Source organism: Myxine glutinosa, chromosome 2, assembly GCF_964187855.1.
Source record: "Myxine glutinosa chromosome 2, kmMyxGlut1.1, whole genome shotgun sequence".
NCBI lineage: Eukaryota > Metazoa > Chordata > Myxini > Myxiniformes > Myxinidae > Myxine > Myxine glutinosa.
This window is the reverse complement of record NC_136262.1, coordinates 262,183,158-262,195,726: the sequence shown is the minus strand read 5'-3', so window position 1 is coordinate 262,195,726 and position 12,569 is coordinate 262,183,158. Positions and strand designations below refer to the sequence as shown.

At 47.1% G+C, this 12,569-nt stretch overlaps 1 protein-coding gene across 1 annotated transcript; it reads left to right on the top strand.

Annotated features, from left to right (window-relative positions):
- The first annotated feature begins 7,974 nt into the window (after positions 1 to 7,974).
- Positions 7,975 to 8,579, top strand: LOC137422441 (cortexin domain-containing 1 protein-like). The gene has a single exon (XM_068109193.2). It carries the CDS (start codon positions 8,218 to 8,220, stop codon positions 8,383 to 8,385), a length of 168 nt encoding a protein of 55 aa, XP_067965294.1. The 5' UTR covers positions 7,975 to 8,217; the 3' UTR covers positions 8,386 to 8,579.
- Positions 8,580 to 12,569: the final 3,990 nt, after the last annotated feature.

Sequence of the window (12,569 nt, the reverse complement as noted above, 5' to 3'; positions counted from 1 at the left end):
GTCCAGTCCAGAGATGCGGGGAGGTATCGCAGCGCTTTTAGGTGGCGTCTTTTCTCTCCGTGGTGTGGGCGCATCTGACGTCACCTCCCCCTCTCTGCGCATGCTCAGCGGGGAGTGACACGCCCTCGGCTCGTTAGCTCCGCCCCAGATGGAATCGGTCCGCCGCTCCTATTGGGTGCGGGGGGGTTACCGGGCTCCGCCCTTGACGAGGAGCTGACAGCGAGCCCCTGCGTGGTAACCCCGTCGGAGCACATGGTCAATGGCGGCTAACCAAGCCGGAGTGAGGACGCGCACTCCCCGCGCCGCCGCCGCGCCGCTGTTGTTGTTGTTGGTGTTGTTGTTCCATGAGGAAGAGATGCGGGGAGGTATTGGGAGGTCCTAAACTTACTAATGGTGCCATACAATCACATTCTGGTGCAACGAAGAGTCAGAATTAATGGAAACGAGTCCTTAACTGACATAGACTAAGAATAACTAGCAAGATGTCCGAAAGTTGTCTACGTGAGATGCGGTGAACCTGGGCACGACATTTAAGGGGGGAAATAGGGGAAGGTTGGTTCTACAGAGTGTTGTTTACAGAAAATGGGACTAGGGAATGGGGGATTGGGGATAGTTGGGAAGTATTGGGGAAATAGGGGAATATTTACAAGCGGATATGGATGGAGGCCAAATCCCATATCCGCAACATTGCACCCTTCTCTACCTCGGGGCGTCCCGACCCGATAAATTTTTACCTACTTTAGTGTGGCACTCAGATGTAGTTCCCTCTACTATTAACTCAACCCTGAGTGCGACAGTTTTACAGATGTTCACAAATGAGTAAATATGTCCCCCTGCGACGTTGCACCCTTCTCCTACCAGAAACACACCCACAGGATAACCAAATCGCGGAAAGAATCCTCAAACTAAACATACAGCCGGTAGGGAGCATTATTTACACAAGACTACACTGATATTTACACTACGATCCAGGACCTGCTCTTTGAGGAACACATGCAGATGTTATGCAAAGAGAGATCATGCATGCCAGCATCGATACACCAACCCACGAGTGCCCTGTGGCCTTACGGCCTTTAATAATGTGCAGAGCACCCCATCCAAGCACCAAAAGCACCACCCCATACATACAGTCAGCACCATCCGGTGCACCAATAAAGTGTTCAATAATCACCGGTGGTGTCGCAGCCGGCCGATGTTCTGCCGCTGGTCTTGCCTTCCTGAAGTGCACTTGGCCTTCTGGCTTCTTTCAAAAATAAAGAAAGGCGCCAACCGCATCCATTTCTAAATTGTGGCCTTCAGGGGGCCAACTATAAATGGTTCACCTGTATGGCATAGGTGCCACGTTGACCCAGAGGTCCATCCACGGGTGGTGCTTGCCCGCAAAAGACTGCGGTCCATGGTGGGCGGCCACAAAAATTGCGGTCCATATGGTGTATCGATCCCGGCAGCAAGCAGCGAAAGTGCAGGCCCACAACTGCAGAGCCAGCACCTCTCTCTCCTCTCTCTCTGCCCCAAAGCCAGATTCTCGTAGGTGGGAGACAAAAGAAGAAGACAAGTGAGTAAGGTGGTAAGGGCGCAAAAGTGCACGCAATACCAGGTAATGCACACTAGGGGCACATGGGAACCAGGTGAGACAGGTACGTTCCTACCGTACGCCCCCCCCCCCCCCCCACCAGGTAACCTACATTGCCCCTCCCTTACCCCTTACTGTATCCACAAAACACAACACTACCCATAAACATCTACTTTACAAATCAACAAACGTCCCTACTGTCTTCCCCGTTCCTCCCATAAACCAAATTCGTCTTCTCTCCCTCCTAACCAATCAAATTTGCCATTTCCAACTCTCATCAAAATTTGCCATCTCCAACTCAACATCAAAATTTGCCATCACCAATTCATCATCAGTCCCTCCTAAGGAGGGAGAGATGGAATCACCCCAATGTCTCATCCACGTCGTGATGCGTCTCACAAATCCACTCAGCAATTCTCACTTCCTGCAACACAAAACAAAGAAAACACAGGTGTGGAGTCATCATCACCACAGGTAAGTGGCTGCGTATGGTGCGACAGGTTCATCAATCCTAACTATTTCCTAAATGACTTTAACAACTTTACGTTACCCGGGGTCTTTCCCTGCCAATCCATTGGCCAACTTACACTATGGGTTCTAAAAACCAATTCCCATTGACCAACTGTGGTGCTTCTCAATTTGGGGTCTCACTCCCCCGATTCATCTCCCGGTGCCCTCACACAATTTCTGGGCTGCGACGTGTAGCTCTCCCAGCAGGTCTACCCACCTGCACACCTCCACCACTGCAGTTGCCTCCGAGCTTACCTGCTCCTTACCCTAACCTATCTACCTGGGGAAGGCCCTCTGGCGCTCTCCCCACTCGGTGCCCTCTCTGGCACTGGGCTACCCGGGTCCGTCCTCCGGATCCTCGGGCCCCATCCACAACTCTACCGGCTCCCAGAGCCCACCTGCGGCCTCACCTGGCCGACATCCTCACAGTGGTGGAGTGCCCAAACCAACTACACACACTAACAGGCTACACGCCCAGCCATTTCCACACACTAATGCACCCATCCACAATACCATTCTGCAACCGCACCACAAATGCCAATATCCAACCACAATTTACCTATACCCTCTACCTAACACTTACACTACCCGCCCCGGGTACTCGTGAAAGGGGTCCACTCTTCCCCCATCCACACCTTTGCACCATGCACACCACTCCGTACCACTTACTCCAACTCTCTCCACACCACTCATTCCAATACTCCATGTATTCCACACACCTGTACTTGCACACCTGTGCACTCATACTTGGTGCCGCCTGCACCCTTCTCTCCCCAAGCGCATTCGCGCTGATCCACAACACTCACTACTCATACACTGCTCCACACACCTGTCCAGTTCTCACACAGCATCATCTCATCTAACTACTCCCCTCTGAAACTTGCGCTTCCCAGTCGTCCCTTTAAACTATTGCGCTCCCTCATCATTATCATCCATACTAATCTACCTGCGTCCCCACTACAGGTATCAGTCACTAACTAACCTTAACGTTACCTAATGTCATCTTCGCTAGATCCCTACACACGATATATCCTAACCCACCCGGGCTAGTTTTCACTGCCATACACCCCATAAACTATAGCGCATTTGCCCCCACATGGGAAGGGTGGCAGGGATGCCACCCTTACCCACCGTCATACGGCGCGAGTGGGGCCTTGTGGGACCACCTCGTATGCGAGTCGTTGCCCGCCTGCCGGACCCCGTGCGTCGCCCCTTGCGGGGTCAGCGCGGGGCCGAACCGGCCGGGCCCCCACAGTACATTACCCCCAAGGGGCTCTCGTGCCTCCCCTGTCCCTCTAACAACTACCCCTGTTGGTGTCGATGCATGGGTCACACTTCCGCAACCCGCTACCCATTCCATACCACCACAACCTTGCTCACCCACACCTCGCACCTCTCGTTCCATACCCTCCGGACCAGCCATACACCTCACTCTTGGCCTCTCACGAACATCCGGGTCTATCTCGACCCCCAAGCTTATTAAATCACCTGGCGCATCATACGCACGACCATATTGGTCACCACTTACACCGGGTCCTCTTTCTCTTCACTTCTCCTCCATCACCTGCGAATCCCTCATCCCGTTAATGAGCACATCATCACGATCTGAACACAGACTTTGGACCAATTCTTTTACTTCCTCCTTTATCTCTTTCTTATCCTCTCTCCGTCGCTTCTTAATTTCGCTCACCCCTTCTTCCACTTCTTCTAATTTCTGTTTCACCTCCTTCATCTCCTCGTGCGCCCCTTTAAGTTCTTCCTCTAACTCCACTTTATTTTTTTCTATGTGCTCCCGCACCTCCCGCTCTTTAACCTCCATCACCTCCACCACCTTGTCCATTTTCCTCGTCAGGTCCTCATGTACCGTCTGACACTCTTTTTTAATTACCCCTACGTCCTTTTTCATCTCCTTCTGTGTCGATTTTAAACCCTCTATTACCGCTGTGTTCTTCTTTACCTGGTCCCCCAACTCCTTTTGTCCCACTGTCAGTTGTTCTACTCCCAGCGTCAACTCCTCTATACCACCTTGCAATTTTACAGTCCCCTTTCTCACCTCCTTCTCCATGCGCTCCTTACAGTGCCTCACCTCCTCGCGCACTCCTCCGACCTCCTCACTCACACCTCTTCTGATCTCTTCTCCCATCACTTGCATCTCCTGCCCAGATGCCACCCTCATCTGCTCCATTTCCTCCCTGTGAGCATCCAATTTAGTTTCTACCCCCATTCTGACCCCCTCTATCTGCTGCCCCATTTGTTTAACTTCCCTTTCCGCTTGGTCCCTCATGTCCCTCAATTTGCCTTCCATACTGTTTTCTAACCCCTCTAACCCCTTTTGCATCCCTTCCATTTGATTCTCTTGAGCGGCCATTCTGTTTTCTACCCCCATTAACCCCTCCTGTATTTCCCCTAATCTATTGTCTAATCCCTCAAATTTGTTTCCTAATCCCTCTATTCTACTCCCTAACCCTCCGATCTGGGCCCCCATTTCCTCCCTCAATTTCTCGCTATTGGACCCCATCCTTTGTTCTAACCGTTGGCTATTGGCCCCCATCCTTTGTTCTAACCATTGGCTATTGGCCCCCATCCTTTGTTCTAACCCCTCACCGGTACCCCTCGCTTCGTCCCTCATTACCCCCATTTGGCCCTCCAATCGCTCACCCTGAGCATCCATCCGGTTCCCCATTACCCTCATTTGCTCACTCTGCAGGTTGAGGGACGTCTGCATTTGTACCATAAATTGCTCCATGAGGGCCTGCATTTGGGCCATCCCTCCCACTTGTGCAGCGGGTGCGGCCACCGGAGCCATGTGCGAGGTGCCATTTTGCGCGCCCGCAACCTCGTGCGCGACGACGCTATTTTGCGAACCTGCCACCCTCACTGCTTCGCTCTCCTCTTGTCCCTCAATTTGGTCCTGGATCGACCCTGCCTCACTCTCCTCTACCGGAACCCAGCCGTCTTGATCTGCCATAGCGCGACTTTCAAAATTCGGGTTTTTATTTTTGTAAAACAAAATCAAATTTCGCCGTTAACAATTTCGAGCGCGTGAAGCGCGCTACGGGACCGATCTCACTCCTCGACACCAATTGTTACTTAATAACACAATTGGTGTTCCAAAATTTGGGCCTAACAAATTTAGTCCCAGGTCCGAATCCAACTCCTGACAACCAATTGTTACGGACACGACTTATTAAGATGTTATGATGGGCCGAGCGGAATGGCCGCCGTGTTCGCACAGTTTACCCGATTCCACTCGAACGTTGACTAAGTCGCGCTATGCTAAATCAATGAAGGAAAGGACACAACGGCTGGGATAAATTCAACGACACAAGGGGTACAGTTCTCAAGACCTCCGGAGGAGGATATAATATTGGTGATGCAGAAACGGGTAGATTACACGGTACAGAGGTAAAGCACAGAAAGATGGGCACTTAGACACAGTCTTATCTTATCCCCGACAGACAACAGACAAACGGGACAAGACTGACTTACACAGGGATTGATGGCAAGGAAGGGCAGGCAGTCGTTAGCTCAAGGTGCACCTTGGCTCAGGGGCAGAATACAGCTCGGTCCAGTCCAGAGATGCGGGGAGGTATCGCAGCGCTTTTAGGTGGCGTCTTTTCTCTCCGTGGTGTGGGCGCATCTGACGTCACCTCCCCCTCTCTGCGCATGCTCAGCGGGGAGTGACACGCCCTCGGCTCGTTAGCTCCGCCCCAGATGGAATCGGTCCGCCGCTCCTATTGGGTGCGGGGGGGTTACCGGGCTCCGCCCTTGACGAGGAGCTGACAGCGAGCCCCTGCGTGGTAACCCCGTCGGAGCACATGGTCAATGGCGGCTAACCAAGCCGGAGTGAGGACGCGCACTCCCCGCGCCGCCGCCGCGCCGCTGTTGTTGTTGTTGGTGTTGTTGTTCCATGAGGAAGAGATGCGGGGAGGTATTGGGAGGTCCTAAACTTACTAATGGTGCCATACAATCACATTCTGGTGCAACGAAGAGTCAGAATTAATGGAAACGAGTCCTTAACTGACATAGACTAAGAATAACTAGCAAGATGTCCGAAAGTTGTCTACGTGAGATGCGGTGAACCTGGGCACGACATTTAAGGGGGGAAATAGGGGAAGGTCGGTTCTACAGAGTGTTGTTTACAGAAAATGGGACTAGGGAATGGGGGATTGGGGATAGTTGGGAAGTATTGGGGAAATAGGGGAATATTTACAAGCGGATATGGATGGAGGCCAAATCCCATATCCGCAACAATATATATATATATATATATATATATATATATATATATATATATATATATATATATATATATATATATTTATATAGATATATATATATAGATATATATATATATATTATAATATTTATATTATATTATATTAATATTATATTAATATTACATTAATATTATATTAATGTTTATATGATATTATATTATAATAGTGCGGTACCCGTGCTATGCACGGGTGGGAGGCCAGAAGCAAACAGACAATGCAGAAACGGCGAATAATAAAGCATGAAACCAATAAATTCCACATTCCTGTAGCACCTTCAGTCACACGTCAGACATGGACAGCAAGTTCGTGAAGGACTTCCATGAAAAACGTACCCGTTCGCAAACAAACGGGTACGTTTGTTCCATACCCAGTCAATGGCGAATCTGCATATGGCGATCCGCGAATATCACACTTAGAAAGTAGAAACCGTCACGGCATTCCATCATTCACTTGAACTCGATATCTCTTTTTTCATTCCAAACAGCATGACTCCAATCACAAATACACATTAATAAAATAGACTTTTATCAATATTTGTGACATAAACAAATATTTAAATCCTGATGTGAAGTTCCGTACGGTTGGGTGAATACAATTACGAATTCAAAATCGTAATTGTATTCACTCAATTCCAATCATCAATTGATACTTTAACAAAACGATTAACACGATTAACATTTAACAATTTAACATTACGATTGAATGACGGTTGTATTTGGATATTATCAAACCCGCCCATTGCCGTCATCTGTCCACTTTCTCATTCACGGCATGTTCATAATTGTCATCAAAATCTAAACAGTATTTGTAGAATTTCAATAAAAGCCACATCACTGTTCATATCGGTAAATATTATTCCATCGTATTTGGAAAATTGAAAAAAATTGGACAAACAATATAGCCTATTTTACTCCCAGGGGTCCCAGGAATACCCACCCAAAATATCGTAGCGATCGGTTGAGCCGTTTTTGCGGTACCTTCGAACGGACAGACGGACATTTGGTGAATTATAGTAAGATTATATTATATTATATTATATTATATTATATTATATTATATTATATCATACCACTGATACTGATAGTATGGAGTCGCATGATGACTGGTATAAAACCGAAAGGTTTTCAGATTCATGAGTGTATGCAGGACTCACTGCGTTGCCCTGATGAAGCCCCAACAAGGGCGAAACCAGGTCGGTGACTGTGAATTTTTACATGCACTCATGATTGTATCTGAAATAAGATCTAAATTACGTACTGCTAGATGGCTCCTCCGGAGTTTGGCAGGCAAGGCGTACGTACGTACGTACGTGGCGGTGACGTCACTGCGTGCGCTCATTCGGTTGGAGCACTAAAGAATTATATTCTTATATATATATATATATATATACATACAGTTCCTCTCTGTGCTGGAGGCATTGACTACCCCTCTCCCCCACCCCCCCCCCCCCCCACCCCCCTATCTAACCTTTACAACAACCAGCACTTCACTTCCAAAGTAAATTTTGCTCATTCCATTTATTCTGTGTTTGCACCATCTGGCTACATAGACCTGGATAAGGCCATTTGTCTATGTATAAAGACAGGTGTAAGGTATAAGGCCATGCTATAACTTGTTCAGTCCTCATGAAACCCACACTACCGATCAGCTACCAGTAAATGATCAACTGCATTCCACAGCAACTGAGAATATAATCTTCAGGTGATGTTTTTTAAATTGTTGTCAATGTGGAAAACATAAGGAGTTCATGGTAAATGCCTGAATTGAGTGTAAATGTCCATGTTCTTTGCATCTCATCCCATCCTAGTTCAGTCACCACAGGGATCTTGATGCAAATCCTGCACGGAAGTGGGAATGGTTGGATCAGCACCGGTGGATTTGGATGAGGGTCTAGCTTTGGCGTCCCTGTGCCTGCTCGCCCTCTTCCTGGTCCTCATGATCGTGCGCTGCGTACGAGTGGTGCTTGACCCCTACAGTGAAATGACCACCTCCTCGTGGGAGGAACAGAGGCAGGAGACATGAGTATCATCCAAACCGGCGAGTCGTGCACGGGACGGGCCCCAGGACCATGGAGCCATTCACACGGACTTGGTCACACCTGGAAGGGAGAGGGAAGGGGATGGGGTGTGGAGACATCTTGAGTTAAGAAAGTTTTCTCTCCTCCTGCATTCGATCCTTCCCTCCATTCACCAACGACACTGTTAGTAAATGCAAGAGTTCTTGATTACATCTAATGATGAGTTTGGTGGGAGCGCCATTTACGTTTTCCTATAAATTTACCAGGTAACGTCAGCACACGATTTTGCAGATTGTTCTGACTTTCTTCATTTACTTTCTGCGTTTACAGTGAATTGCAGGTTGATGTTGATTTTCTTTCTTTAATCCCCAGAATGAAAACCTCAGTGATTGTTCCACCAATTTTAGGATTAGAGATGCATGGGGTGGATCTGACCCCTGGTTGACCTGTGTGAAGGTGTCCATTTGTTTCAGGATACTGCTCTGACGTAATGACTCAGGTTCCGGTCCAAGGGCCACGGATCGCACACCGTGAACGTCATCTTTTGGTGAAGAAACTCCTTCACAAGCTCGACGTGGGTAGACATTCATCATTAAGGAAATTGGTCCATAAGATGGTGAATTCCCATTTGCGTTACCATCGTTACCATTCTTCCTCCAACAAACAAACGTCCGTCCAATCAGGGAGCGAAGATGCGCACAAACCCTAATTTGGGAAGTTATTTACTTGCTCGTGATTTACAATTAAATTTACTTTCTTTTTGATTCATATGTACCCAAAGAAGTTTCCTGGCGAGGGTTAAACCAGGTGGTTTGCCATTGCCTTCCCAGCGTTGGTTGTCCGTGCTCTATCCTTTAACTACCGAGTTTCAAGCAAGGAAGCAGCACGGACAATTTATTAACGACGTATTTGGTATAACTCGGACAGGGTTTGAACCAATGATCTCTGAGACTCGGAACGGACGCTCTAACCATTACACCTTGTAATTTTTACCTCCGCCACCGAAGGTTGATGGAGGTTACGTTTTCACCCCTGTCTGTCTGTTTGTCTGTCTGTTTCTTTGTGAACAGGATATCTGAAAAGTTGTGGACCGATTCCGACGAAACTTGGTGGTAGATTGGGTATGTGATAAGGTCAAATCGATTTGATGTTGGTGAAGATCCCGATCCGAATCCGGATCAGACATTTTTATGCCTCCGCCCCGAAGGTCGCCGGAGGCATTATGTTTTCGGGTTGTCCGTCTGTCCATCTGTCCGTACGGGCTAAACCTCATTTTTCTCAGCAACCACATGTCCAATTGAGACGAAACTTTCAGGGTAGAAGTGGCCCCCACATAGAATGTTTTTATGATAATTGTGACGTCAAAGGTCACGTGGTTTGGCAGCCATCTTGGATTAAACGCAAATAATTAAATAATTATATCTCGGAAAGCACTGAATGGAAAAATTTCAAACTTGCCACAATGTCAACTACTCCCAATGGGGAACAAAAGCATGATAATGATGACATCATACGTGAAGTAGTATACCAGGCAAAAATGTTTTAATCGAATTCCTTATCTTAAAAATCTGAAATTGCATGCACATTATCTATGACCCATTTGTATTGAAATATTAAATTTATGACATCATAGGTCACATGGTTTGGCAGCCATCTTGGATTGAAGGAAAATATCAAATAATTATATCTCTGAAACCACTTACTCTATTGATGCGTAATTTTACAAATATCATCTAACACCATTAGTGAATATAGTCTGAAAATGATATCATAGGTCACGTGGTTTGGCAGCCATCTTGAAATAGAAAAACGAACCTTATCCGATCAACACAAAAGTTCACAAAGGTGATCCCCTACCCATACATATGCAGTGTACATTTTAAAGGTCATATGTCACATGGTGTGGCAGCCATATTAGCTTGAAATCCGATATTAAAAAAAAAAATCCCTTCTCTGAAACAGCTTCACTGATCGATGTGAAACTTGTCCTGTCTGGTGAAAATGTAATACGTCAAAACAGCTGAATGGATTTAAATCAAACTTGTTTATTTTTAGGACAATGAACGAGGGCATCTACCCATTGTGGGACGACGGAGGTATATTGGCGACACGGTCGCATTGCTCTAGTTTATTAATATTTAAGTGATTCTTCACCATTTAGTGATCGGGCCAAAAACGAGATATATCACGATATTTCAAAAAGTTGTGGACAGATTATGACAAAACTTTGTGGACGAGTTGTGTAAGTGACAAGAATAAGCTGATTTGATTTATGGTTCAGGTCCGAATCCAGATCTGACTTATCAGTGGATACAAATCATAAACTGTTCAGCCTGGTGGAGGTACGCGCTCTACCGAGTGTCGTTATCGTTATTTAGTGTCTTTGTTTGTCCTTGTAAATGTGTTTTTTCCCACCTGTCACATCCAAGGCTTCCACTACATCACAAACTAATAGCATTTCATCTCCACCATGAATTACCGCAAACCGGACAATCTTTTTGCTGAGCACACCAAAATTGGATTCTGACAAAGACACAATGACCTCAAGATGGCGATTCAGACAGAACAAGCTTCGCATAATTAGCACAATAATAATTTATTTATTTAATTTTGTCTATTACCGCAAACCATTTTATGAAGACCCTCTGGTCCGAATCCTTTTTTATTCCGAAGGCTTGCTCTCTTTCCCTTGCTCCAGCCCCTCCATCTTTACAGCACAATCTGTTATTAAAGACATGTGACCAAGGGGTGTCGGACTGTAATATTGCGGTATTTTAAGAGTATAATAACTTTGCGACCATTCAATCTGAAAACCAATGGCTTGAATTTGCTGAGCATTCGAGTTTCTGCACCATCGGAATCTTTCACGACTTTCCTGTAATGGCTTCTGTTCCTTCCCCATCAACCCAGCACACTGCACAACCCAGATTGGGCCTCTTGTGTGATCTCTGTCTTTTGCTTAAACACAGAAATGAAATATTTAATACGTTGAACATTTGCCCCCAGGTTTTCTGCTGGCTCATTTCACAAGAGTCTCTTAAAAACCAGGTCAGGGATGCTTAATACTTAAACCACAGTAATCCACAGCACAGCAAACCTGTGCACATGTCGAGTCAATGAACCGCACCTTGTGAATCACCTGCCATTCCATTCTTGGTTGTGTTCGTGCAATGTCACCTTGATTTGTGAAGTTCAGCATGCTAACGTCTCAGTGGTACAAGTCTAACATTGCACGTTCTGATAAATGGACAATCTCATGACTGTCTGCACTCCCTCAATGATCATGATTGATGTCAAATAGAAACATTGCCACTGTTCAGGTAACTAAAACTGTCATACCGGCTATTACCAGGTGGATCCTGGCGAAAAAGGTGTCTGTCACACCACCTTGTCTGTGGTTCACGCCAACAGATCTGAGGACAATCAGCCAGGACAATTGTACAATTAAACAAGAAGCATCAACTCCCCCGGCTATGTGCAGGAGGAGACCCCGTAGGCTAATGTGCAGGAGGAGAGCCCGTAGGCTAATGTGCAGGAGGAGACCCCGTAGGCTAATGTGCAGGAGGAGAGCCCGTAGGATAATGTACAGGAGGAGACCCCGTAGGACAATGTACAGGAGGAGACCCCGTAGGATAATGTACAGGAGGAGACCCCGTCGGATAATGTACAGGAGGAGACCCCGTAGGATAATGTACAGGAGGAGACCCCGTAGGATAATGTACAGGAGGAGACCCCGTAGGATAATGTACAGGAGTAGACCCCGTAGGATAATGTACAGGAGGAGACCCCGTAGGATAATGTGCAGGAGGAGACACCGTAGGATAATGTACAGGAGGAGACCCCATAGGATAACGTACAGGAGGAGACCCTACAGGCTAATGTGCAGGAGGAGACCCTGTAGGCTAATGCGCAAGAGAGGGCCCTACAGGCTAATGTGCAGGAGGAGACCCCGTAGGATAATGTGCAAGAGAGAACCCTACAGGCTAATGTGCAGGAGTAGACCCCGTAGGATAATGTGCAGGAGTAGACCCGGTAGGATAATGTACAGGAGGAGACCCCGTAGGATAATGTGCAGGAGGAGACCCCATAGGATAATGTACAGGAGGAGACCCCGTAGGATAATGTACAGGAGGAGACCCTGTATGCTAATGTGCAGGAGAGGACCCCGGAGGCTAATGTGCAGAAAACC

Excerpts from the sequence above, each read along its gene's own strand:
- LOC137422441 (XM_068109193.2), top strand. The coding sequence starts at position 8,218 with ATGGTTGGATCAGCACCGGTGGATTTGGATGAGGGTCTAGCTTTGGCG.